Source organism: Perca fluviatilis, chromosome 8 (assembly GCF_010015445.1).
Source record: "Perca fluviatilis chromosome 8, GENO_Pfluv_1.0, whole genome shotgun sequence".
In the NCBI taxonomy this organism is placed as follows: Eukaryota; Metazoa; Chordata; class Actinopteri; order Perciformes; family Percidae; genus Perca; species Perca fluviatilis.
In genome coordinates this window covers 4,926,918-4,949,450 of record NC_053119.1, presented here as the reverse complement: position 1 = coordinate 4,949,450, position 22,533 = coordinate 4,926,918, and the positions used below count along the sequence as shown (strand labels likewise).

Sequence of the window (22,533 nt, the reverse complement as noted above, 5' to 3'; positions counted from 1 at the left end):
TAGGCTAAATGGAGCCGGTTACCTCCAGGATCTGTGCTAAGCTAGGCTAAATGGAGCCGGTTACCTCCAGGATGTGTGCTAAGCTAGGCTAGATGGAGCCGGTTACCTCCAGGATCTGTGCTAAGCTAGGCTAGATGGAGCCGGTTACCTCCAGGATGTGTGCTAAGCTAGGCTAGATGGAGCCAGTTACCTCCAGGATCTGTGCTAAGCTAGGCTAGATGGAGCCGGTTACCTCCAGGATCTGTGCTAAGCTAGGCTAGATGGAACCGGTTACAAAAAGAGGAAAGAAACACAAAAAAAAAATGAATTTAAAAAAAAAAAAGGAAAAAGGGAAAAAAAAAAAAATTAATAAAAAAAAAAAAAAAAGGAAAGACAAAAAACAAAAAAAAAAAAAAAAAAAGGGAAAAAGAAGGGGAAAAAAAAAAAAATATGTATAAAAAAAAGAAAAAGGAAACAACAAAAAAAAGTATAAATATAAAAAAGGAAAAAAGGGGGGACCAACAACAATATGTGTAAAGTAAGGAAAACGGGGGGTGTCGTCAGACAGAGTTAGGACACGCACGGAGATGAGAAGAGTATGTATGGACTTATCTAACTCTGGGGGGTACGGTGAATGAGCTAAAGTCCCAATAAGTCTGATTCAGACCAACATAAAGAGCATTACAGTAATCCAACCTTGAACTAATCCAAGCATGGATCGCCTTTTCTAGATGGCGCCTGTAAAGGAAGGGCCTGACTTTAGCCAGGAGACGAAGCTGGAAAAAGCTCATTCTAACAACATTGCTGATCTCATGCAGACTACACTGAGGATTCAAGAAAACTTTATTATTGATTCAATTCTCTTGGAAGTCTGCTTCAGTCTACTGCCTACAGAAAATACTGTATATGTTATGTGTTGGAACAGATGCAATTTAAAAAAAAAAAAAAAAAACTACAGGTCTGGTTGCTGAGTTAAGGTACAGGGAGGTTACTAAGGATCGACTGATACTGGTTTTTAAAGGCCGATGCCGATACAGATTATTAGTAGTTAATAAAACTGATAACCAATAGTCAAAATTAAGATTTTGGAATGTTACAAACTCAAACACAAAACTTTTTAAAATGCTTTAACCCTCATGTTGTCCTCGGGGTCAAATCTGACCCATTTTCAAAAAGTTTCTATATCAGAAATTTGGGTTTCTTTCAACCAAAATGTCCAAATAAATAACTTTGATGGTTCCCTACGACGCTCTTCACATGTTAAATAAATTATCACTTCACTACTTTCATTGAATTTGGGTGTTTTATTCAATTTTATAGCATTTGAAGAAAAAAACAGATAAAAGAACGTAAAAAAAAAAACATTCTTTGGAAAAAGCTTCAAAAACTTGGCAAAAAACGATGAAAAATCGTAAAAAAAAAAAAAATAGCAGAGAAACAAACGGCAAAAGTGACAAAAAAACTTGGACAAAAAAGTGACAAAAGTGTGGAAAAAAAGAAGTTTTGATTTCAAATCTTGACCCAGAAAAACTAAAAGTCGCTTTGGTCTTGGTCGACGAGAAGACAACACAAGGGTTAAGCAATTTTGAATAAATGAGAAACTTCCAACGTAATACCCAGTAACAGAGAGTCAGTGTTATTAAAGCCCGAGACACACCGAGCCGATAATCGGCCGAGGGACAGTCTGGCGAGGTCGGTGACTCGAGTCTGTTCGGTGCGTCCCGTGGCGTCGTCCGTCCGAGGGGCCGTCAGCCTTCATTTTGGCCGATTTTAATGTATAATCGGCGGGGCGGGCACTGCCGACAGTCAAACTCAAATGACCCATCTGATTGGTGGAGAACTAACCAGGAAATGGGGAGCCTGATGAGGTGACTAGAGTCTCTCAAAATCTGAGGAAAATCTTTTAAACTGACCTTTGTTGAGCTGAAATGAAGACAGATTCAGCAACTGCTCGACCTATTTCTCTCTTCAGATGTTTTCAGAAACATGTTTCGGTGAACTATTTTAGTCCAATATGAGATATCGTATTCTGAACGAGCCGCCACGACAGTCTGGCTTTGAATTTCCGGAGAAAACAGACCCATGTGACGCGTTCGTCCAATCGGCTGCCGGTTATCATTTTTGGCCGACAATACAGAGTAGCGGCGCCTGCTGCTATGGAGACGTATAACGTCTCGTCTCTTCGGTGCGTTTTGAGGCACTTTTTGGACCGACTCTGGGAGACTGATCAGTCCGACTGGCTTTTCTCCGTCTGCTCGGTGTATCTGGGCCTTAAGTCAGACTCAGTGGGGAGAGAAACCGGAGCAGAGGGACAGACGCAGAGCTGGAGCCGAGCCAAAGTAGAACAATAAAACACCGATACAGATAATCACCAAACTGCCAAAAAAGAAAAACGGCCCGATAATCGTCCGGGGCTGATAATCGGTCCACCCCTAGAGGTTACACCGGGACTTAAAGGTGCAGCACGCGATGCTGCACAAAGATTATCGATATTTGAACTCAACTGACCCCTTCAATAGCTCCGCCCCCCAGACTCAGGGACAGATAACTACTGGCCGCCCACCATCAACTGTCACCGCCTGTTGCCGATTGGCTGGGATAGAGTTGTCTGGCTCGTGCACTCCTTTCGGTTTGTTTTCCATTAACACCAGCCAGGGCTGTGTATTAACGTCGGATTTTTGTTTTCTCTCCCAGCGCACGCAGAAAATAGAAAGCCAGGTGACCGTGAGGAGGTATTCACTGAATTCGAAGAAAAAAAAGTGTACTGGATTAACATCACTTCCTATATACCTTTAAAACAGAGAGAGTGTGAAGTGTTAACCTGTGATTTAAAGTCTGGCCCTTAGCAGCAGCACCAGAGTCCCTGAATTATTCAGAGCCCTTTGGTCTCAGCTGCTCTCTGCACACACTTTCTCTCCGCTTGGACGGGATATTCCCCAGCAGCCTCGGAGGACTCGCAGGTCGGACGCTGCTTACAGCGAAACCTGACCCTCTGTTTACCTGACAGCAGCAGCAGCAGCAGTAAACATATGGGAATAAACTTAAAAAAATAAGAGCCAGAGTCGAAACTGCTGCCAGGCGCTCTGTCAGCAGTCTGTTGTGTTTGTGCTGAGTGATATTCAGGACTGCAGCAGCACAAAAACACAGCTAACAGCAAAACATTGCAGCAGTAAATCACAGATGGTCAGCTCCCAGTTTGAGGGAAGCTAGTCTACAGCCACGTCGTTTCATTTTAGGGGATTGGTCCGGTGCTCCAGATGTTCCTCTTTTCGTCCATATGTCCATGCCCTTCCTCTGTCTCTGTGTTGGCGTTCTAACCTCCGGTCGGTTTATGAGGACTATGGTTAACTGCTCCTCAGATCTCTGCAGGGTAAATCCAGACAGCTAGCTAGACTATCTGTCCTAGCTGACAAAAAAAAAATTATCGAAAACAAAACTCAAAAAAAGAGACAAAAACTTCAAAAGGCGACAAATGTTGGAAAAAGCGCCAAAAAGTTCAAAAACGTGGAGAAAAGTGTCCAAATAAAACGATAAAAACGTGAAAAAAACAACAACGAAGGAGATAAAAATTTTAAAAGAAGCGGCAAAAAGCAATGAAAACTGTAAAAAGGTAAAAAAAATCCGAAAAAGCCCAGTTTTGATTATTCGGGGGTGGAGGTGGGGGGTTGTAAACTAAGTTCCTTCCTGAGGCTATTTAGCAGCGGCACCGCATTTGCGTCCGGCGCCTAGCGCCAATAACGATTGTGATTGGTTTAAAGAAATGCCAATAAACCAGAGCACCTTTTCCTCCCATCCCAGAATGCTGTGTGGACTAGCCAGACCCTCCTCCGCAGCGCTGTGGAGGAAGGTCTTGCAATGTGAGACTAGAGTGAAGCTAGCTCGGAGGATTAAAGGAGACCAACGCACCCTGACCACAAGAAGCATGAAACCCGTTTTAGTCTGTCTGAGGCCCTATTTTAACGATCTAAGCGCGTGGCGTGCAGTGCCTGGGGCAGGTGTGTTTAGGGCGTGTCCAAATCCACTTTTGCTAGTTTAACGGTGGGATAAAGGGTCCGTGTGCCGGGCGCCTGGTCCTAAAGGGTTGTACTTAGTGTCTTCATTAATCAGAGGTGTGTTTTGGGCGTAACATGCAATCAACCAATCAGAGATCATCTCCCATTCCCTTTAAAAGCCAGGCGCGTTTGGACCTTGGAGCATTGCTGTTATGATGGAGGATTTGCACCCTAATATTTTTATTAGTATTCTTCTGCATGTGTGTGTGCTGCTGTGCGTCCCTGTGTGTGTAACAAGCATAGTGTGTGCGCGCTGTGCACGAGTATAGGAGCATTTTACTAATGCTTGTTAAAATAACAATGAAATGCTGCGTTATTGACTTTAGACCAGGTTTTTGTTGGTCAATGGCGCCATCACTTCCCACTGCCTCAAGATAGCAACACTCCCAGAATGCACCTGAACACACCTCCCTGTAAGACCAGAACGCCCAGAATGCACCTGAACACACCTCCCTGTAAGACCAGCACGCCCACAATGCACCTGAACACACCTCCCTGTAACACCAGCACGCTCAGAATGCACCTGAACACACCTCCCTGTAAGACCAGCACGCCCAGAATGCACCTGAACACACCTCCTTGTAAGACCAGCATGCCCAGAATGCACCTGAACACACCTCCCTGTAAGACCAGCACGCCCAGAATGCACCTGAACACACCTCCCTGTAAGACCAGCAGCCCAGAATGCACCTGAACACACCTCCCTGTAAGACCAGCACGCCCAGAATGCACCTGAACACACCTCCCTGTAAGACCAGCACGCCCAGAATGCACCTGAACACACCTCCCTGTAAGACCAGCACGCCCAGAATGCACCTGAACACACCTCCCTGTAAGACCAGCACGCCCAGAATGCACCTGAACACACCTCCCTGTAAGACCAGCACGCCCAGAATGCACCTGAACACACCTCCCTGTAAGACCAGCACGCCCATGGGCACACAGATGGGCGCAGGTGCATTTGCTGTTTAAACGACGTGAGCGCTGGACGAGAAATTGACAACTGCGCCAGGTGCAACACAGGGCCCTTAATGTATGTATCTATTGTTGAATTTGTGTTTTGTACTGTCTTTTATGTATTTGTTGTTGAGTTTTATGAATTTTAAAGACCCATCCAGGGACAGGCATTGGCTAGGGCTGAGGGTCGTGTGAGGCGTAGGTTTATGCTTCATACTAGCGCTGCACTATATGAGGAAAATATGCCACACGCGATAACGATATTACATGCGATAAATAAATCGCTGTTGAAGTGTACTCAGTGCTTTCGGTATTTTGCTGAAATACAACAAACTGTTTGTTGAATTTAAAACAAATAAAAGGAAATAATTTCCAACATTCTTTAACTGAACTAATTGAACATTGAATTAAACATAAAAGGTACGACAAAAAAAGGAATTACAGTTACATTATAAAGTGCAGTTTTCTACAGAGTTTAGTTTTTTCAACAAACAGAAGAATCCCTGAGTGCCTTTTGCGATGACGATAAAATAATAATAATAAAAAAACGACTTATTGTGCACAGCCCTACTCCATACTTGCACCTGTGCAAATAAATATTAAAATACAAAGTAAATAAAGTATTAGATCATGTTTAGGAGTGTAACCTGAGGACGAACAGTGGCCTCCTGAAGCAGCTTCTCAGACAGCATCAGTGATCAAACCGACCAATAACAAGGCGGCTCACCACACTCCCTCACTATGACCCATTTCTGTTAGTCAGCAGCGATTTAATTCCTCTGCTGATTAAATATTTACCGTGCCCTGCAACGCGCTACACCTTCACACCACAGCGGCTCTAACGCCGGGGAGGATTCTGGGTGTTTCCACAAAAACTTCCTGCAAAGTCCAGAGCTCAGCGAAAACACGGAGGAAGCACTTTATCATAATATCTGCTTAGTAAGGCCACTGGGAACGCAGCAGACATGCAAATAATGAAAAATGAGCTTCTATGGTAAATGATTCTGGCTTTAAGGTTACACCGGAACATTGTGCTGGCTGGGTGTAGAAGTTAGATTTTCTTTTACTTCAACAACGTCACACAAGTACTAATAGGTTTGAAACAAAGATTTGTTTGCGTCAGAAGTCTCCCCCCCCCCACCCCTCTGGCAGCCATATTCAAGGTTGTTGGTTTGGGCTGTGTCTCAATTTACATACTTCAATATTTACACTTGCTATTCAGAGTGCATGAGTGCGTTCACACTGACAAGCAGGGTTCAAAATGAGCGCCATCCACCCGCCAAATGCTTGTAAAATATCTAATAGACCTTTTTCACGGCAGACATGTTGACATGTCATAGTAGGAAAAGCACAGGTGTATTCAAACCCATTACTGATGTCTGCATTCCACTTAGGAGAGGTCCTGGTATTAAACCATTACTGATGGCTGCATTCCACTTAGGAGAGGTCCTGGTATTAAACCATTACTGATGGCTGCATTCCACTTAGGAGAGGTCCTGGTATTAAACCATTAATGATGGCTGCATTCCACTTAGGAGAGACCCTGGTATTGGGCATGCTGTCTCACTGAAATATCTTACTGGGACACTTGATGGAATTGAGCCATAGTTAAGGTTATCAATCTCAGCTGTGCTTTTCCTACTATGACAAGTCAATATGTCTGCTGTGAAAAAGGTCCATGGGCGGTTAGATTTGCTTCACTCATATTCATTGTATTTATAAGAAATACGTAAAAGTTGTGGGAAACTAAATAGAAATTTGACTTATCTCAATTGTAGTGAGTGAAGAAGTTAGAAAGTCGGAAAAAAAATAATTTATGATTTACTTTACAAATATTTTGAATTCTGAGCTTCAGAAAAACCTAAACAATTTAACCAATAAAAACAGAGGACCGTCTCTTTGGAACGATCTGCCGGCATCACTAAAATCAACATCTACATTACCATCATTCAAAAACCTTTTTAAGACTTTTAGGATCTGATTGTAATTCTTCCTATTTTATACACTTATGCCTGATGTAAGGTTCTGCGTTGAATCTACGGCGCGGGTACGTACGCAGTTACGTACATATTTAGTTACGTACGTAGTTATGTTTGTCGTTACGTAAATAGTTACGTATGTAGTTACATATGTAGTTACATATGTAGTTACGTATGTAGTAGAAAGCCACCCCTTGGTTTTTTATTAATAAGTGAAAAACTTCCACTAATGAACCCTGACAAAGCACACCTGTGAAGGTAAAACCATTTCAGGTGACTACCTCATGAAGCTCATTGAGAGAACACCAAGGGTTTGCAGAGTTATCAAAAAAAGCAAAGGGTGGCTACTTTGAAGAATCTAAAATATAAGACATGTTTTCAGTTATTTCACACTTTTTTGTTAAGTACATAATTCCATATGTGTTCATTCATAGTTTTGATGCCTTCAGTGAGAATCTACAATGTAAATAGTCATGAAAATAAAAAAGGAAACGCATTGAATGAGAAGGTGTGTCCAAACTTTTGGCCTGTACTGTATGCAGCTCTGTAACTCAGTCTGGGCGTCAGTTTGACCCCGACAGATGTCCCAGGACGACAGCTAAACCTCGGCGCGGCCAGCTGCTGCTGCACAGCTGGCCGCCGTGGTCACCGGGAGCCTCGAACCTGCGAACATCACAGGCAGATTCCCCTTAACCCAACAACAATCTGAGAGATTGCAGGAATGAAATAGAAGTAAACATTTTAGCAGACGCGGAGATGTTGGGCATGAACTGTGTGTGTGTGTTTGTTTATGTGTGTGTGTTTGTGTGTGTGTGTTTATGTTGAGAAAATGTCCTCACAGAGACAGAAAGATGATGAAAACTTGTTGAGGGCATTTTGATAGTCGTAGTTTTTATTACTAAATTAGTTTAAATAAAAATGTGTAGGAATGTGCTTTGGGTTCAGTTCTCACAGTGTGTGTGTGTGTGTGTGTGTGTGGGTGGTGGGGGGGGGGTGTGTGTGTGTGTGTGTGGGTTAATCCTCAGTATTATGGCTCCTAACAGGCTGAGTTAATCTGGAGCTAACGAGCAGCTGTCAGATGGACAACAGATCACAGTCTGCACGTGTCTACACACACTCAACACTTCAGACTTCACAATGATAGCTCCGACGTACGGAAGCCCATTAAAGCCAACAAGAGAAACATTGGACACTAAATTAAAATTAATTAAAATTTAAATCTCAATTAAAGTGAGTGAAGAAGTTAGAAAGTCTAAATGATATACAGTACATATATAATATAAGACATGTTTTCAGTTATTTCACACTTTTTTGTTAAGTACATAATTCCATATGTGTTCATTCATAGTTTTGATGCCTTCAGTGAGAATCTACAATGTAAATAGTCATGAAAATAAAAAGGAAACGCATTGAATGAGAAGATGTGTCCAAACTTTTGGCCTGTACTGTACAACTAAAGATATTTCAATAAAAAAGTAAAACTTATGATTTACTTAACAAATGTTTTACTAAACAATTTAACCAATAAAAACAGAGCACCGTCTCTTTGGAACAATCTAAAAAATGTTAAGACTTTTAAGATCTGAACTACAGTCAGAAAGCACAGGGGAGACACTTTGTTTCTCCGTCTCCGCTGGCGTTGGAGTGGGTACTCCCTCCGAAGCTAACCCCCGTCACTCTCTCACTCGCTCTACCACACACACACACACACACACACACACACACACACACATACTGGCTCTGCTATTCTCTTAAAGAGATACGCTAGAACGATGCACAAACGTATAAATCCTCACAATGGTGTAGATTAATCAGCCTTCACACCCTGTTTTTTTTGTTATATTTTTTCCAATTTCCATTGCTGCTCAGTGTAATCAGCGTTACTTAGAGGGCTGGTATCTGTATAAGCCAGGGCGAAGGTCAAACACTTCATTTCCTGCATTCTGGGGAATTTGTATGCAACAATTTGTGTAGCACAAGTAGACAATTATTGTTTTCCATCAGATCGTTTATAGATATTGACATTTCCTGTTTTTTTGAAAGGGACAAATCTACCTCTTCTAAATATTGGACACACACACACACACACACACACAAACACACACACACAGTCTCGCACTGCCAATGTTTTACCTTGTATGTTTTTTAATAATGTGTGAACAAACTAAGCTAAACATCTTTTAGTCTTTTTAAGACACCCTGCAGCTCGCGCCGCTCTGGTTAAGCTCCGCCCACGGTCAGATGAGGTCATCAGGTGCAGCAGCTGCTACGTTTCACTGCTAATGCACCCCACACACACACACACACACACACACACACACACACACAGATTAGGACCACAACTGTCCTCTAAATCCTGCGAACCATCCAGATGTTGTTTATGAACACATTAAATGATGCGGCGAGAAACGTGCGGATGACAAAACCACTCATCAACCTCCCGACTCCCACCAGGTTTAAACCGAGCGGGCCAAAGTGTTCCCGTTTAATTAAGAAAGATTTAAAGAACCTTTATCTGCAGGTTCTGACCGGTCGGACTGATTTCACATGTTTTATCGGCACAGATGCCCCTGAAGAGAACAAAAGAACGGAGATCCTGGAGACTGTTAGTTTAAAGTGACCACAGTATATGTAAGTTACATAAAGCCACTTTAACATTCGAACAACAACACATTCCCTCCAAAATAAAAGACTTCTCTCAAAAAAATAGTTTTCTTTTTCCTCTCAGGCCTCCGTATCCTTTCCATGGATTTCCTAAAGGTCAGATTTTATGTGTATTTCACAGAGCAGGGGGAATGAGAGGTGGAAACGCCAGAGCAGGGGGAATGAGAGGTGGAAACGCACATGGAAAAGCCAGAGGGGAATGAGAGGGAGGAAACACTAGAGCAGGGGGGAAATGAGAGGGAGGGAAACACCAGAGCAGAGGGGAATGAGAGGGGAAACACCAGAGCAGGGGGAATGGGAGGGGAAAAGCCATGGAGCAGGGGGAATGAGAGGGGAAAACCGGAGCAGAGGGAATGAGAGGGGAAAACACCAGAGCAGGGGGAATGAAGGAGAGGCATGGAGAGCAGGGGGATGAGAGGGGAAACGCCTGAGCAGGGGGGAATGAGAGGGGGAAAAGCCAGAGCAGAGGGAATGAGAGAGGCTTGGAGAGCAGGGGGAATAGAGAGGGAAAAGCCAGAGCAGAGGGAATGAGAGGGGGAAACACCAGAGCAGGGGGAATGAGAGGGGAAACGCATGGAGCAGGGGGAATGAGAGGGGAAACGCAAGAGCAGAGGGAATGAGAGGGGAAACGCCAGAGCAGAGGGAATGAGAGGGGGAAACGCCATGGAGCAGGGGGGGAATAGAGAGGAAAGCCATGGAGCAGGGGAATGAGAGGAGAAACGCCAGAGCAGGGGGAATGAGAGGGGGAAAAGCCAGAGCAGAGAGGAATGAGAGGAAAGCACCGCGCTGGAAACAGAGCAGGGGGAATGAGCAGGAAAAAGCCAGAGCAGAGAGGGAATGAGAGGGAAACACTGAGAGGGGAAAAGAGAAGTGTGTTTAGGGCACAGAGGGTAGGGCTTGACGCTTTGAGGACAAAATATAATTGCGATTTTTCTGCGAGATATTGCGATTCCGGTTGGATTTGCGATTGATTTCTTTTTAAAGGTGCTCTAAACGATGTCGGGTGACGTCACTTCTTGTTGACGTTCGAAGTATCATCCCGTCCCCTCCACCCACCCCTTCCGCGCACTAACCCCCTCCAAATCCCCAAATCCTTCTTGTCGGTTATTGGCTGTTTGTTACGTTTGGTGGTGCAGGTTGGCGCAGTTTGTTTTTGTTGCCGTTTGTGGAGCCTGGGCTGTCTAGAGAGACCACGCTTTTTTACAGTGTGTTCAGGAGACAGACAGCTATCAGATAGTGAGGAGATGTTTTTTACAGTGTGTTCAGGGGACAGGCAGCTAGCAGATAGTGAGGAGATGTTTTTTACAGTGTGTTCAGGAGACAGGCAGCTATCAGATAGTGAGGAGATGTTTTTTACAGTGTGTTCAGGGGACAGGCAGCTAGCAGATAGTGAGGAGATGTTTGCTGTGATGTGACAAAAAATGTTGTAGCCTAAAAAAACACTTAGAGCACCTTTAAAGTTCAGCTAAAGTTCAATATTCACCGTGTAACAGATAAAACATGTCATGGAGCATTATAAATTGAGACCCCATCAAAGCTGCTCTATGTCTTTATGCAAGATGAGAACATAGATATGAATTTACAGCATGATATCACCAGCCTTCCAAGTTATATGTAACATTATTCCAGCATTTATCTTAGAAAAAAACTTTAAATATACAACAAAAAGAGGACTAAAGAATGTGAAACGAAATGGTACACCAAACATTCAACTAAATAGTGCACATTCCATTAGCTGCGGCCTTCACGATTGGCTAGTCGCATTCTTTCAAAATCGCGATTTCGATTTGGAAACGATCAATCGTTCAGGCCTATCGGAGGGTTACTTACAGTACTCTCACAGCTGAGAGGACACACGCCTTCGGTGGCTGAACACTGAGAGAGAGAGAGAGAGAGAGAGAGAGAGAGAGAGAGAGAGGGGTCAAAGGTCATCACCAACAGGAGAAACAAGCTGAGGATAAAGTAGGTGATGAAATCATAATCAGTGTTGACTCACGTCTGTGTCGCTGGGCTGGAAGCGACAAGAGTCGAGAAAGATGAGGAGGAGAAGAAGAAAAACACAGTAGAGATAATTGTATGAAGATCATTAAAATACAAATTGAAAGAAATATCAGTTACACTTTACTTGAAGGTATCTACATAAGAGTAGGGCTGGGCGATATGGAGAAAATCAGATATCACGATATTCCTGACCAAATACCTCGATGTCGATATTGCGGCGATATTCTAGGGTTGACTAATGGTGCTTTAATAAATAATCATCAGTAATGTGGACATCATGTCTAAGTGGGTAAAGGCGAATAATAGAACAGTTACAACAGTCTGGTAAGTTCAGAAAAGTACATCACTTTACTGTAATGCAGCCTTTAAAACCAGGAAAAGACAGCACTTATGTCATATCACGATATCCAAAATCTAAGACGATATCTAGTCTCATATCACGATATCGATATAATATCGATATAATGCCCAGCCCTACATAAGAGTGACATGACACTGTCGTGAACGTGTCATAAACATTATAAACAAGTCATAAATGTTTATGACATAACGCTTCTTTTAGTACGTGTCATTCGGTTTTTTTGTCATTGAAAAGTTATGGTTAGGTTTAGAGTTAGGCTTAGGGTTCATGTGTTCATGACTGTGTCATGTCACTCTTATGTAGAGACCTTCAATTAAAGGTTTACCGAAATATTTTAACATCGTAACAGCGTTGAAATCGAAATGTGAAAATGACTTCAAAGTTCTCTAACAGATTGTGTTGTGTATGAAACGAATTGAATAACACTGTGTGAAAGTAACTCTTTGGAAACGAAAACTAAAGATTTCAGTCCATCTAATCTGAACAGGCAGACTGTTCATGTTTCCGACTGACTTTCAGTTTTCACCGAACGGGGAGAAACGTTTGTATGAAGCTCAGGTGGAGGTGTGAACCAGAGGCGACAGGATGTAGGTGACTCTGTGGATGACCACGTAGGCTCAAGTCAGCAGTGAAGCCGTCCCGTGAATACATTAAATGAGTGTCCCGTCACAGCTGTCGGCTCAAACTAATCATTTTATCTGCACCATCAACCTCTGCAGGACATCTGCACTCATTCAGCCGCCGCTCTGCTTCACTTAACTGCAGGAGGCGCTCGCAAGGTCACTGTGTGTGTGTGTGTGTGTGTGTGTGTGTGTGTGTGTGTGTGTGTGTAAGTTTGTCAGCCTTATGTCAAATCTGGAGACACATTTCGTCAGAAGATTAAAAGCCTGAATTCAAACCAATGTCCCAGGGAGGCTGTAATGTTCATTACACATTAGGAAACACAAGAGTCTTCTTTTATATTACATCTTTAGAACTAGAAAGACAGTACTGTTCACGTATACTGTCTTTATAATCTATCTTTTTAATAAACTGTCTGTACACTTACAAAGTTCTCAATGCTTCTGTTTACATGTAGGGACCCTCACTATGCTACCGTTAAAGTGCGGTGCTATTTTGAGCCTTGTTAGTGGTGTAGAAATAGCGATTTCTTTTTACTTTATAACGACTAGCGTTATAAGCTAATTAGCGGTTTACGATAAAACTGGTCACATTCGATTAGCATGAAAACATATCCCAGAGCACGGTCGACTCGGTACGTGTATGTGTAATTAACCCCTGGGTTCATTTTGCACCAGATTTCTCCTTTAACGCCATTTATTTAGAATTAGTTGACTGAAGCTCTCTTTTGATTTGAAGGATTAGAAAAGAGGCCACTTTGATTAAATAATGAGAACTGTTCCAGAGCAGACTGAGAAACATTCGTCTTTCCTTTGGTCTTTAACGGGTCAAATTGAGCTGCTTTATATCTCATTCTGTGCACATTCCTTTTTAATCATTAATATGAAAAAGTCAAAGGGACTTAATGCACACAATTAATGGGTTCCGCTCCCTAATGAAGTAAAAGCTAAATTAAAAAGAATGACCTCTGAATCCAGACGATTATTATTGGACATTCACACACGTCCTTGGAAACTTGGTGACTTTCTTACCATTTGCTTTAGATTTCTTTCTACGTGAAGCAGTTTTACACTCCCAACCTGACCTAAAATGTTGCCACCATAACGGTGGCCTCCGGTTAATAGTAGAAACCCAATGGACAGCTGTTGTGGAGGTCGGTTTATTTGAGGGGTCGAACTTTTGGCCTCTAAACTGTATGTACTGGTGTGACGAGCACCTGGGTGCAACGATGTCAAAGTTTACGCCCCCCAGGTTATTTTTTACTGCAGATGAACTGCGGAAACTTAAGCCCAGATTTGCGATGAGACGAAATCCTTTTAGAAAGTTGCAGGGACAAGTTGCAGCAGCAGTCTGAACCGTCCCGTCCCAGCTCGACACAAGCCAGTGGTTTCAACGGAGTATACAGCAGGACTTTGTACCGTGATAAACACCAATAAATAGGGTTGGGTACCGAAACCCGGTGCTTATACGGCACCGGTGCCTTACCAACCGGTGTCTACCGGACCGAACAGCAACGCATATTTCGGTGCCTTTACTTCAGAGACAAACGTGCGTCACTTTGTAACACGTTATAATGCTCGCCTAGCTGCTGACTATGGGCCTAATTTACTAACACTAGCGCAGTTCGCGCTGCGTCTGTTTATGCGAGTTCGGTAATAGCGCATGCTATGCTTCCACATTTTGCGTAGTATTTATCAACCCTGACACCCATCAGCCAATCAGCGTCTTTCTCCGCCCACTATACCGTAAATTGCGCTGTAGCAAAGCGGTACTGGTGCTATGATATGGCTGAGGGCAGACTGCGATATTCCCACTGCTGATGCTATGACTGTTTGAAATGATCCTGATGCCAATATTTGTAATGTAGCGAGGAGTTTAACAACTGCTGGAATGGGATGTGAACGCTGAGTGGGAGATTCAATTTCATCTTTGATTTCTTCCAGTAACTCTAATATTGCACGGCTGCTTGATCTGCAACGCTAAATGATGTTGTGTTCACTGACAAAGTGTGATTCTTCTGTTAAAAATATTTTCAGCCTATGTCTTCGTCTAACCCAAATTACTGTTGCCATTTCACCAGCGGCATAAAGGTCTACGAGGAAACTCGACTGCGGCTGGTTTAGACCTGCTTTAAGAGGCGGAGAATTTCCCCCGCAGAATAGAGGCGCGCTCTTACTGACAGTCTTTGTAAACACCACGGAATATATAATTAGGGGCACTTTGCGCTTATCCTCCCACCTTTTTGGGTGGAACTCCCACTTTCCCCACGACCCTCCCACGAACGCATATTGAAAGCGCAACTTGTCTCTTCTCGCTCATGTGGCAGACAATCTGCCATTTTACCCAAGTGCGCCCTGTTTGTAAATAGCCCGCATTGGTTACGTCCGTCTTTGCGACCAATTAGCGCCTGGAAACAGGCGCAAACGGCTTGATAAATCTAGCCCTCTGTGTCTATGTGACTAGTGCCCTGCGCCATGAACTACTACAACTACTATTTCTAGTCACTGTTCCATTGTCTTTATTGTGACTATTATTGCCGCTGTTCATCACACCTCCCACCAAGAGCCTGGGTCTGTCCCAGGTTTCTCCCTAAAAGGGAGTTTTACTAACCACTGTTGCACTACATGCTTGCTCTTGGGGGAATTACTGGAATTGTTGGGTCTTTGTAAACTGTAGAGTGTGGTCTAGACCTACTTTATCTGTAAAGTGTCCTGAGATAACTCCGGTTATGATTTGATACTATAAATAAAATTGAATTGAAGCTGTAATTGCGATACCGCAACACCCTGAAACCGTGACATTTTTGCTGAAGGCTATCACACCGCCAGAATCTCATCCCAGCGCGTGCCTAGTTATGGTTAATGTTAAAGTGTCAACGTCCTCAAAAAAAAAAGGATATGTGAGAGTGGGTTTCTCTGGTCACCTGCTTGGCGATGGCCCAGAACCTCTTTTCCAGCAATTCCAAGGACAGCTGCACCCCGATCGCTAAAAATAGAAAACACAGACACCCATTAAAGACAGACGCAGGACACGATGGACTCTGCAGAGCCGGACACTTTGCTGTGTTTGTTGGGGAAAGGAGGAGGAGGAGGAGGAGGAGGAGGACAGGAAATCAATGCGACCCCAGGTTCACCTCTGCCTGACGCTAATGACGGGATGTAAACAGTGATGAAGCTGATGGAGCGTGTGCTCCCTGCAGACGGGGGGGTAATGACGCCTTCAGTCCCTCAGTGATTAGTCTCTCATTGCCAGACCCTCCTCCACAGCGCTGCGGAGGAGGATGGTCTGGCTAGTCCACACACAGCATTCTGGGATTGGAGGAAATTGTGCTCTGGTTTATTGGCATTTCTTTCAACCAATCACAATAGTCTTGGGCGCTAAGTGCCGTACGGAGCCACGGCGCCTCTGCTAAACTAGCCTGGTGAGAGCGTCCTGATCTGGCGAGCTCCAGTTTTCTACTCGCAGGTCAGTCTGGCATCTTGAAAGAGAAAATTTGGAGCCGTTCGCCAAAACGACCGACCAATCAGCGTTGGTTTTGAGGCGGGTTTAGGTGGTGATAGACAGATGGTTTATCCAATCAGCTGACCAGTATTTTCAGACAGTGGTAGCCCCAATTCTGTTAGCTGCTCGCTAATGCTTTTTCCTCTTGGATCCTTCTTTTGGAATAGGGTCCAGGAACCTGAAATGGTTCCTTTTATTCCTAAATTCTTGTTACACAAACGGCAAATCTCCTTTACCGACATGCTGCTAGCTTGCTGAGCTAACGAGCTATGCTTTGCCTGCAGCAGCAGGGGCTTGTGGTTGTATTTTCATACGCTTCGTTGATCTGATTGGTTGATTTGGCCCGTCTATCACCAACACAGGTGATAGACAGATGGTTCATCCAATCAGCTAACCAGGATTTTCGTCCCTTCCCAAGTTCCCAGATGGATATGCCGAGCAAATGGGAAGCGCTTGGTTCGTTAGGTGAATGATTGTAAAGATTTACAAAGAATACGTTTGCAAATGTTCCACCAAAACAAGTTCCTTCCCGAGACTATTTAGCAGAGCCACCGTCGCTGCGTCCGGAGCTCAGCGCCGTCTGAGACGATTGTGATTGGCTTAAAGAAATGCAAACAACCCGGAGCGTTTATTTCCTATCCCAGAATACATCTGTGGTGGAGCCGGATGGCAAGGGTAGACGAGGAGCATGTTGACGATCTGTGTAAAGTCTGATGTGTGTGAGAGAGAAGATTTTAAGACTTTACTCACTACCTACCATGCAGTGGTGGAAAATACATTTACTTCAGTACTGAATTTAAATACAATATTAAGGCACTTTTTACTTTAATTTAGTATTTTCATTTCATGCTACATTTAACGTCTACTCTCGTTTCTTCTTTCCCTTCAAAATAACTTCTTAACAGAGATATCATCAAAATTCAGACACCACATGCTTTATTTACATTTCAAATGTTGTAATGTAATGTTTTAATATGACATGAATCAGGGGATCTTAAATGCACACACACACACACACACACACACACACACACACACACACACACACACACACACACACACACACACACACACACACACCATTAGCAGCAGCCTGTTCAAGTAGGTTTCCAGTGCAGAAAAGCGTCAGTGACCCTCGATCATTACTGAAGCCTAGCGGTGATATTAGGCTCTAAATATTGAGTTGTTGCGTTTTTCTTCGGGCCCTCTGCCGTCTACTCAACAGTTAGATTAAAGAAGTTTAAATAAAGTTTGTTCAGCTGATATTCCAACAGTGCTAAGCCGAGACTAACTAAATGTTGATTCCGGCTTGTTATTGGCTGCATTATTGTCAATGGGGGTTAGCTTCTCCTCGGAACGCATAGCTCCTATGGCGCCATTTTGATGCTACCAAGCCATCACCTGCCGTTAGCATCCCATTGACTCCCATTCATTTTGGCGCCACTTTGACAGCGAATAACTTTAAACCTGAAGCGTTTAAAGACTCTATTTGTCCGTTGTTTATTTCTAAAGAAACACGACAATGTATAAAAGGCTCCATTACCTTGTACCTCACGTTATGGCTCCGTAGCAGACGCTTTTATAACAATAGGCTAACGATTGGGTCATAACCACGAGACTTACTGTCACACAGTAGAGGAATTACCGTATAGTACAGGAGAAGCTCACAGGCAGTTTGGACTTCCATTATCTGTTTAGGTTTACTAATTACTAATGTTAACTAGCATGTTAGTGATCAGTAATTAGCCTGTGCCCATGTTATCTCCTTACATATACCTACGCTCTCCGTCTCTGTAAGATTGGGAATGATTGAGATTTCTCTCGGCACAGCTACCAGAAGACTTCACACTTTCAGACAGGTTGCTCACGTCACATCTACGTCTTCAAGCTCAGTTGGAGGCTGCTCAGTAAAGCTAGCGATCACCGGAAAAGTGCTTCTAATATCCTTCACTGGTCTCCGTCCAGAGACACGGGATCTGCTGGTCCATTTTATATACAGTATGTCAATGATTATTGTGCACTTGACACTGAAACAGGAAGCTGTTCTTATTCAAATCTGTACACATTTTGATGCTAAGCTTCCAGTTTCTTGTACCAATGACTGCTGATTTCTTCTCTTCTTATTCAACTGTTGCTCAGAGGGATCTTTGTCTCTTTCTGCCCTCTCAGTCGTCAGTCCGGTTGAACCGTTACACAGCGTTTTGTTCTCCATGTACCAAACTAAATAACATCTATTTGTAAAGGGGACTTTCTACATGCTTAAGCTTCCGGCGTTTAGACTTCGGCCTCACCTCGGGGGGAATAAATGGAATATTTTATTTGCAAAATATAATGCAGATTTTTCAGGCATCGATAAAAACTTGAATCTAAAAGGATGAGACGTCTCTTCACATGAAATCAAGGTAACAAAGTTAATGTCTAGCCGTTATCTCTCTCTGTACTGCGGCATCGGAGGAGAATCTGCAGTCAGTGAAACGCTCAATAACCACGAATAAAAGCTTTTACAGCTGCTCTGCCTTCCCAATAATACCAGCACACAGGAGGCTCGATGTGTGTGTGTGTCTGTGTGTGTGTGCGTGTACGTGCGTGTGTCTGTGCATGCATGTCAGTGTGTGTATGTGTGTGGGTGTCAGTGTGTGTGCCCCAGGGTGCGTGTGCCAGTGCGTGTGTGCGTTCATTCGCGTGTGTTTGTGTGTGCGGGTGTGTGTGTGCGTGTCAGTGTGTGTGCCCCAGGGTGCGTGTGCGTGCATGCATGCACGTGTGTGTGTCTGTGTGCGTACGTGTATGTCAGTGTGTGTGTGCCAGTGCGTGTGTGCATGTGTGTGTGTGTGCATGCGTGCGTGCATGTCAGTGTGCGGTGTGTGTGTGTGTGTCAGTGTGTGTGTGTGCATGCATGCACGTGCGTGTGTGTCTGTGTGTGCGTATGTCAGTGTGTGTGTCTGTGTTAGTGTGCGGGTGTGTGCCAGTGCGTGTGTGCATGTGTGTGCGTGCGTGCGTGTCAGTGTGTGTGCGTGCTTGTCAGTGTGTGTACCCCAGGGTGCGTGTGTTTTTGTGTGTGTGTGTGCCAGTGTGTGTGTGTGCATGCATGCACGTGCGTGTGTGTCTGTGTGTGCGTACGTGTATGTCAGTGTGTGTGTGTGTGTGTGTGTGTGTGTTAGTGTGCGGGTGGTTGCCAGTGCGTGTGTGCATGTGTGTGTGTGTGCATGGCTTGCGTGTCAGTGTGTGTGCGTGCGTGTCAGTGTGTGTACCCTAGGGTGCATGTGTGCGTTCATGCGCGTGTGTGTTTGTGTCTGCGCGTGCCAGTGTGCGTGTGTCAGTGTGTGTGTGCCAGTGTGTGTGTGCCAGTGTGTGTGCACGTGCGTACGTGTATATCAGTGTGTTTGTGTCAAGTGTGCGGATGTGTGTGCTACTGCGTGTGTGCATGTGTGTGTGTGTGTGTGTGTGTGGCGTGGGCATGTGTGTGCCAGTGTGTGTGTGTGTGCGTGGGCATGTGTGTGCCAGTGTGTGTGTGTGTGAAGAACAGTTTTCATTATTGAAGTGGCCAGAACCACTTGGAGATATTCCATCGGTGTGAGAGGAAACGGCCCCCGCTGGTCCTCTAAACGCCGCGGCCGCTGAGTGACGAGCTGCTGCGGACGGTCGAGGCCGCCGGCTCAGACCGGATCCATGGACCTCCGCACGCACGCTGGGTTTTTAATTACTCTGCTATTGACTTTTCTTTAAAAGTTCATGAACCTAGAATCAGGCGGGAGCAAGAAACACCCAAAACACAGTCGGACTGAAACTGGATTTTTGGGGTCATTTCAGGGTGAAAAAAATGCAATAACAGATTATCTTCCAATATGTATTTTTGACGATTGCTGCACGATATGAGAAAAATATGCGGTGATGTTATCACAGATATTAAAGTGTTCTCGGCTCTGCTGCTTTCAGGCAGCACTGAACAAAAGAATGGCAGCAACATTTTAAAGTGCAGTTTTCAACTGATATTTTCTCCCCACTAACAGAAAAACCTCCGAGTGTAATTCGCGATATGTCGCAGCCTTTCGCGACGTGTTTATTGAACACATAACATGAAACGTTCGTTGATAAGGAGCTTTTCTAATATGTTTTTTTTTTAACATTGTGACCATGATATCTTTTGAGCTGGAGACATTTCACTGTTTGAAACTCACAACAAACTGTGTGTATAACTCCTACAACATTTCATTTACGTATTTCTGTATTTGAAAAGTTGGTAATCCCCCTGCTGCGAAAGCTCGATCGGGTCCAGTCGGATGTCTTTACCACATGTCTTTTGACCCTTTTTTCGTTTCCAGTTTCTAAAAGTTGAGGGATTTTCTGCATTGAGTACTTTTACTTTTAAAAGGAACTTATTGGGACTTTGTCTTATTCCCCGTATCCCCCAGAGTTAGATAAGTCCATACATACCCTTCTCATCTCCGTGTGTGTCCTAACTATCTGATGCACCCACCGCTAGCCTAGCTTAGCACAGATCCTGGAGGTAACTAGCTCCATCTAGCCTAGCTTAGCACAGATCCTGGAGGTAACTAGCTCCATCTAGCCTAGCTTAGCACAGATCCTGGAGGTAACTAGCTCCATCTAGCCTAGCTTAGCACAGATCCTGGAGGTAACCGGCTCCATCTAGCCTAGCTTAGCACAGATCCTGGAGGTAACCGGCTCCATCTAGCCTAGCTTAGCACAGATCCTGGAGGTAACCGGCTCCATCTAGCCTAGCTTAGCACAGATCCTGGAGGTAACCGGCTCCATCTAGCCTAGCTTAGCACAGATCCTGGAGGTAACCGGCTCCAGTTACCTCCAGGATCTGTGCCCAATAAGTCGGCGTGCTCCTTTAACACTTTAAGTACATTTTCCTGATGATACTTACAGACTTTTACTAAAGTAACATTTTCAATGCAGAACTTTTACTTGTAACAGAGTATTTTTTAACAGTGTGGTATTAGTACTTTTACTTTAAGTACAGGATCTGAATACTTCTTCCACCGCTGTATTACAGTGAAGAAATGTGACGCTGCATTTCGTGCTCAGAGAGAGTTGTGACCTTTGGGTCCTTTAAAGCTCATAAACCATCACTCTCCTTCATTCTCTTTTTAAAATAGCCTCTCTGCGGACTCAGTGGTCTGTGGCTTTGCTCGGCTGTTTGATTCCATTTCTTTGTCCCCCCCCTCTTTTCCTGTCAGCGGCGGCGTCGTCATCGCCCGCCCTTCAGCGCTGCAGCTGCACCGTTTCTGCTGCAGTCTGCACTCTCGGCGAGGGATAAAAAACACACCGCACACACTCAGCTACGGTGGCCCACAGGGGGCAAACACACTGCAACTTAATGAAACACACGCAAATAGACAAAACACAAGCAATGTAGAAAACATCTCCATAAATTTGAGAACACATGCAAACACGCTGCAGATACACACAACACAACCAAATACACAAATGCACTGCGAACTACAGAAACGATGCAAAAAGAAAAGCACACAATCCCCGATTACACAACGGAAGTTCTCCGTAAATGCTGCGCATGTGTTGTCATATTAATGAAGATGTTTTCTTAATTTGCTTGTGTTTTGTCTATTTGCGTGTGTTTCATTAAAGGTCCTATGACATGCTGATTTTTGGATGCTTTTAAATAGGCTTCAGTAGTCCCCTAATACTGTATCTGAAGTCTCTTTTATATAGACCTTAGTGGTCCCCTAATACTGTCTCTGAAGTCTCTTTTATATAGACCTTAGTGGTCCCCTAATACTGTATCTGAAGTCTCTTTTATATAGACCTTAGTGGTCCCCTAATACTGTATCTGAAGTCTCTTTTATATAGACCTTAGTGGTCCCCTAATACTGTATCTGAAGTCTCTTTTATATAGGCCTTAGTGGTCCCCTAATACTGTATCTGAAGTCTCTTTTATATAGACCTTAGTGGTCCCCTAATACTGTATCTGAAGTCTCTTTTATATAGGCCTTAGTGGTCCCCTAATACTGTATCTGAAGTCTCTTTTATATAGACCTTAGTGGTCCCCTAATACTGTATCTGAAGTCTCTTTTATATAGACCTTAGTGGTCCCCTAATACTGTATCTGAAGTCTCTTTCCCGAAATTCAGCCTTGGTGCAGAAGTCACTAGAGCCAGTCCCACAATGAGCTTTCCTTAGGATGTGCCATTTCTGTTTGAAAGCCATGATGTCTCTCTCTCTCTCTCATGGGGGGAAAATTCTCTGGGTGGGCAAAGCAGAGAAAGGGGAGGTAACCTTGCTCCTTATGACCTCATAAGGAGAAGATTCCAGATTGGTCCATCTGAGCTTTCATGGCTCGGTTTACACCTATCACCATTTCTAGCCACTGGGGGACCATAGGCAGGCTGGGGGGACTCATATTAATGTTAAAAAAAACCTCATGCCATGGGACCTT

At 44.0% G+C, this 22,533-nt stretch overlaps 1 protein-coding gene across 1 annotated transcript in view; it reads right to left on the bottom strand.

Moving 5' to 3' along the window:
- The window catches only part of LOC120563741 (voltage-dependent calcium channel subunit alpha-2/delta-4-like), a 154,274-nt gene that overhangs the window by 27,004 nt on the left and 104,737 nt on the right, over window positions 1–22,533 (bottom strand). Inside the window, exons 28-30 of the mRNA XM_039808129.1 lie at window positions 15,538–15,599; window positions 11,628–11,642; window positions 11,462–11,506 (exon numbers count right to left, since the gene is read on the bottom strand). Of these exons, the coding sequence (XP_039664063.1) occupies window positions 11,462–11,506; window positions 11,628–11,642; window positions 15,538–15,599 (122 nt within the window). The remainder of the gene's footprint in view (window positions 1–11,461; window positions 11,507–11,627; window positions 11,643–15,537; window positions 15,600–22,533) is intronic.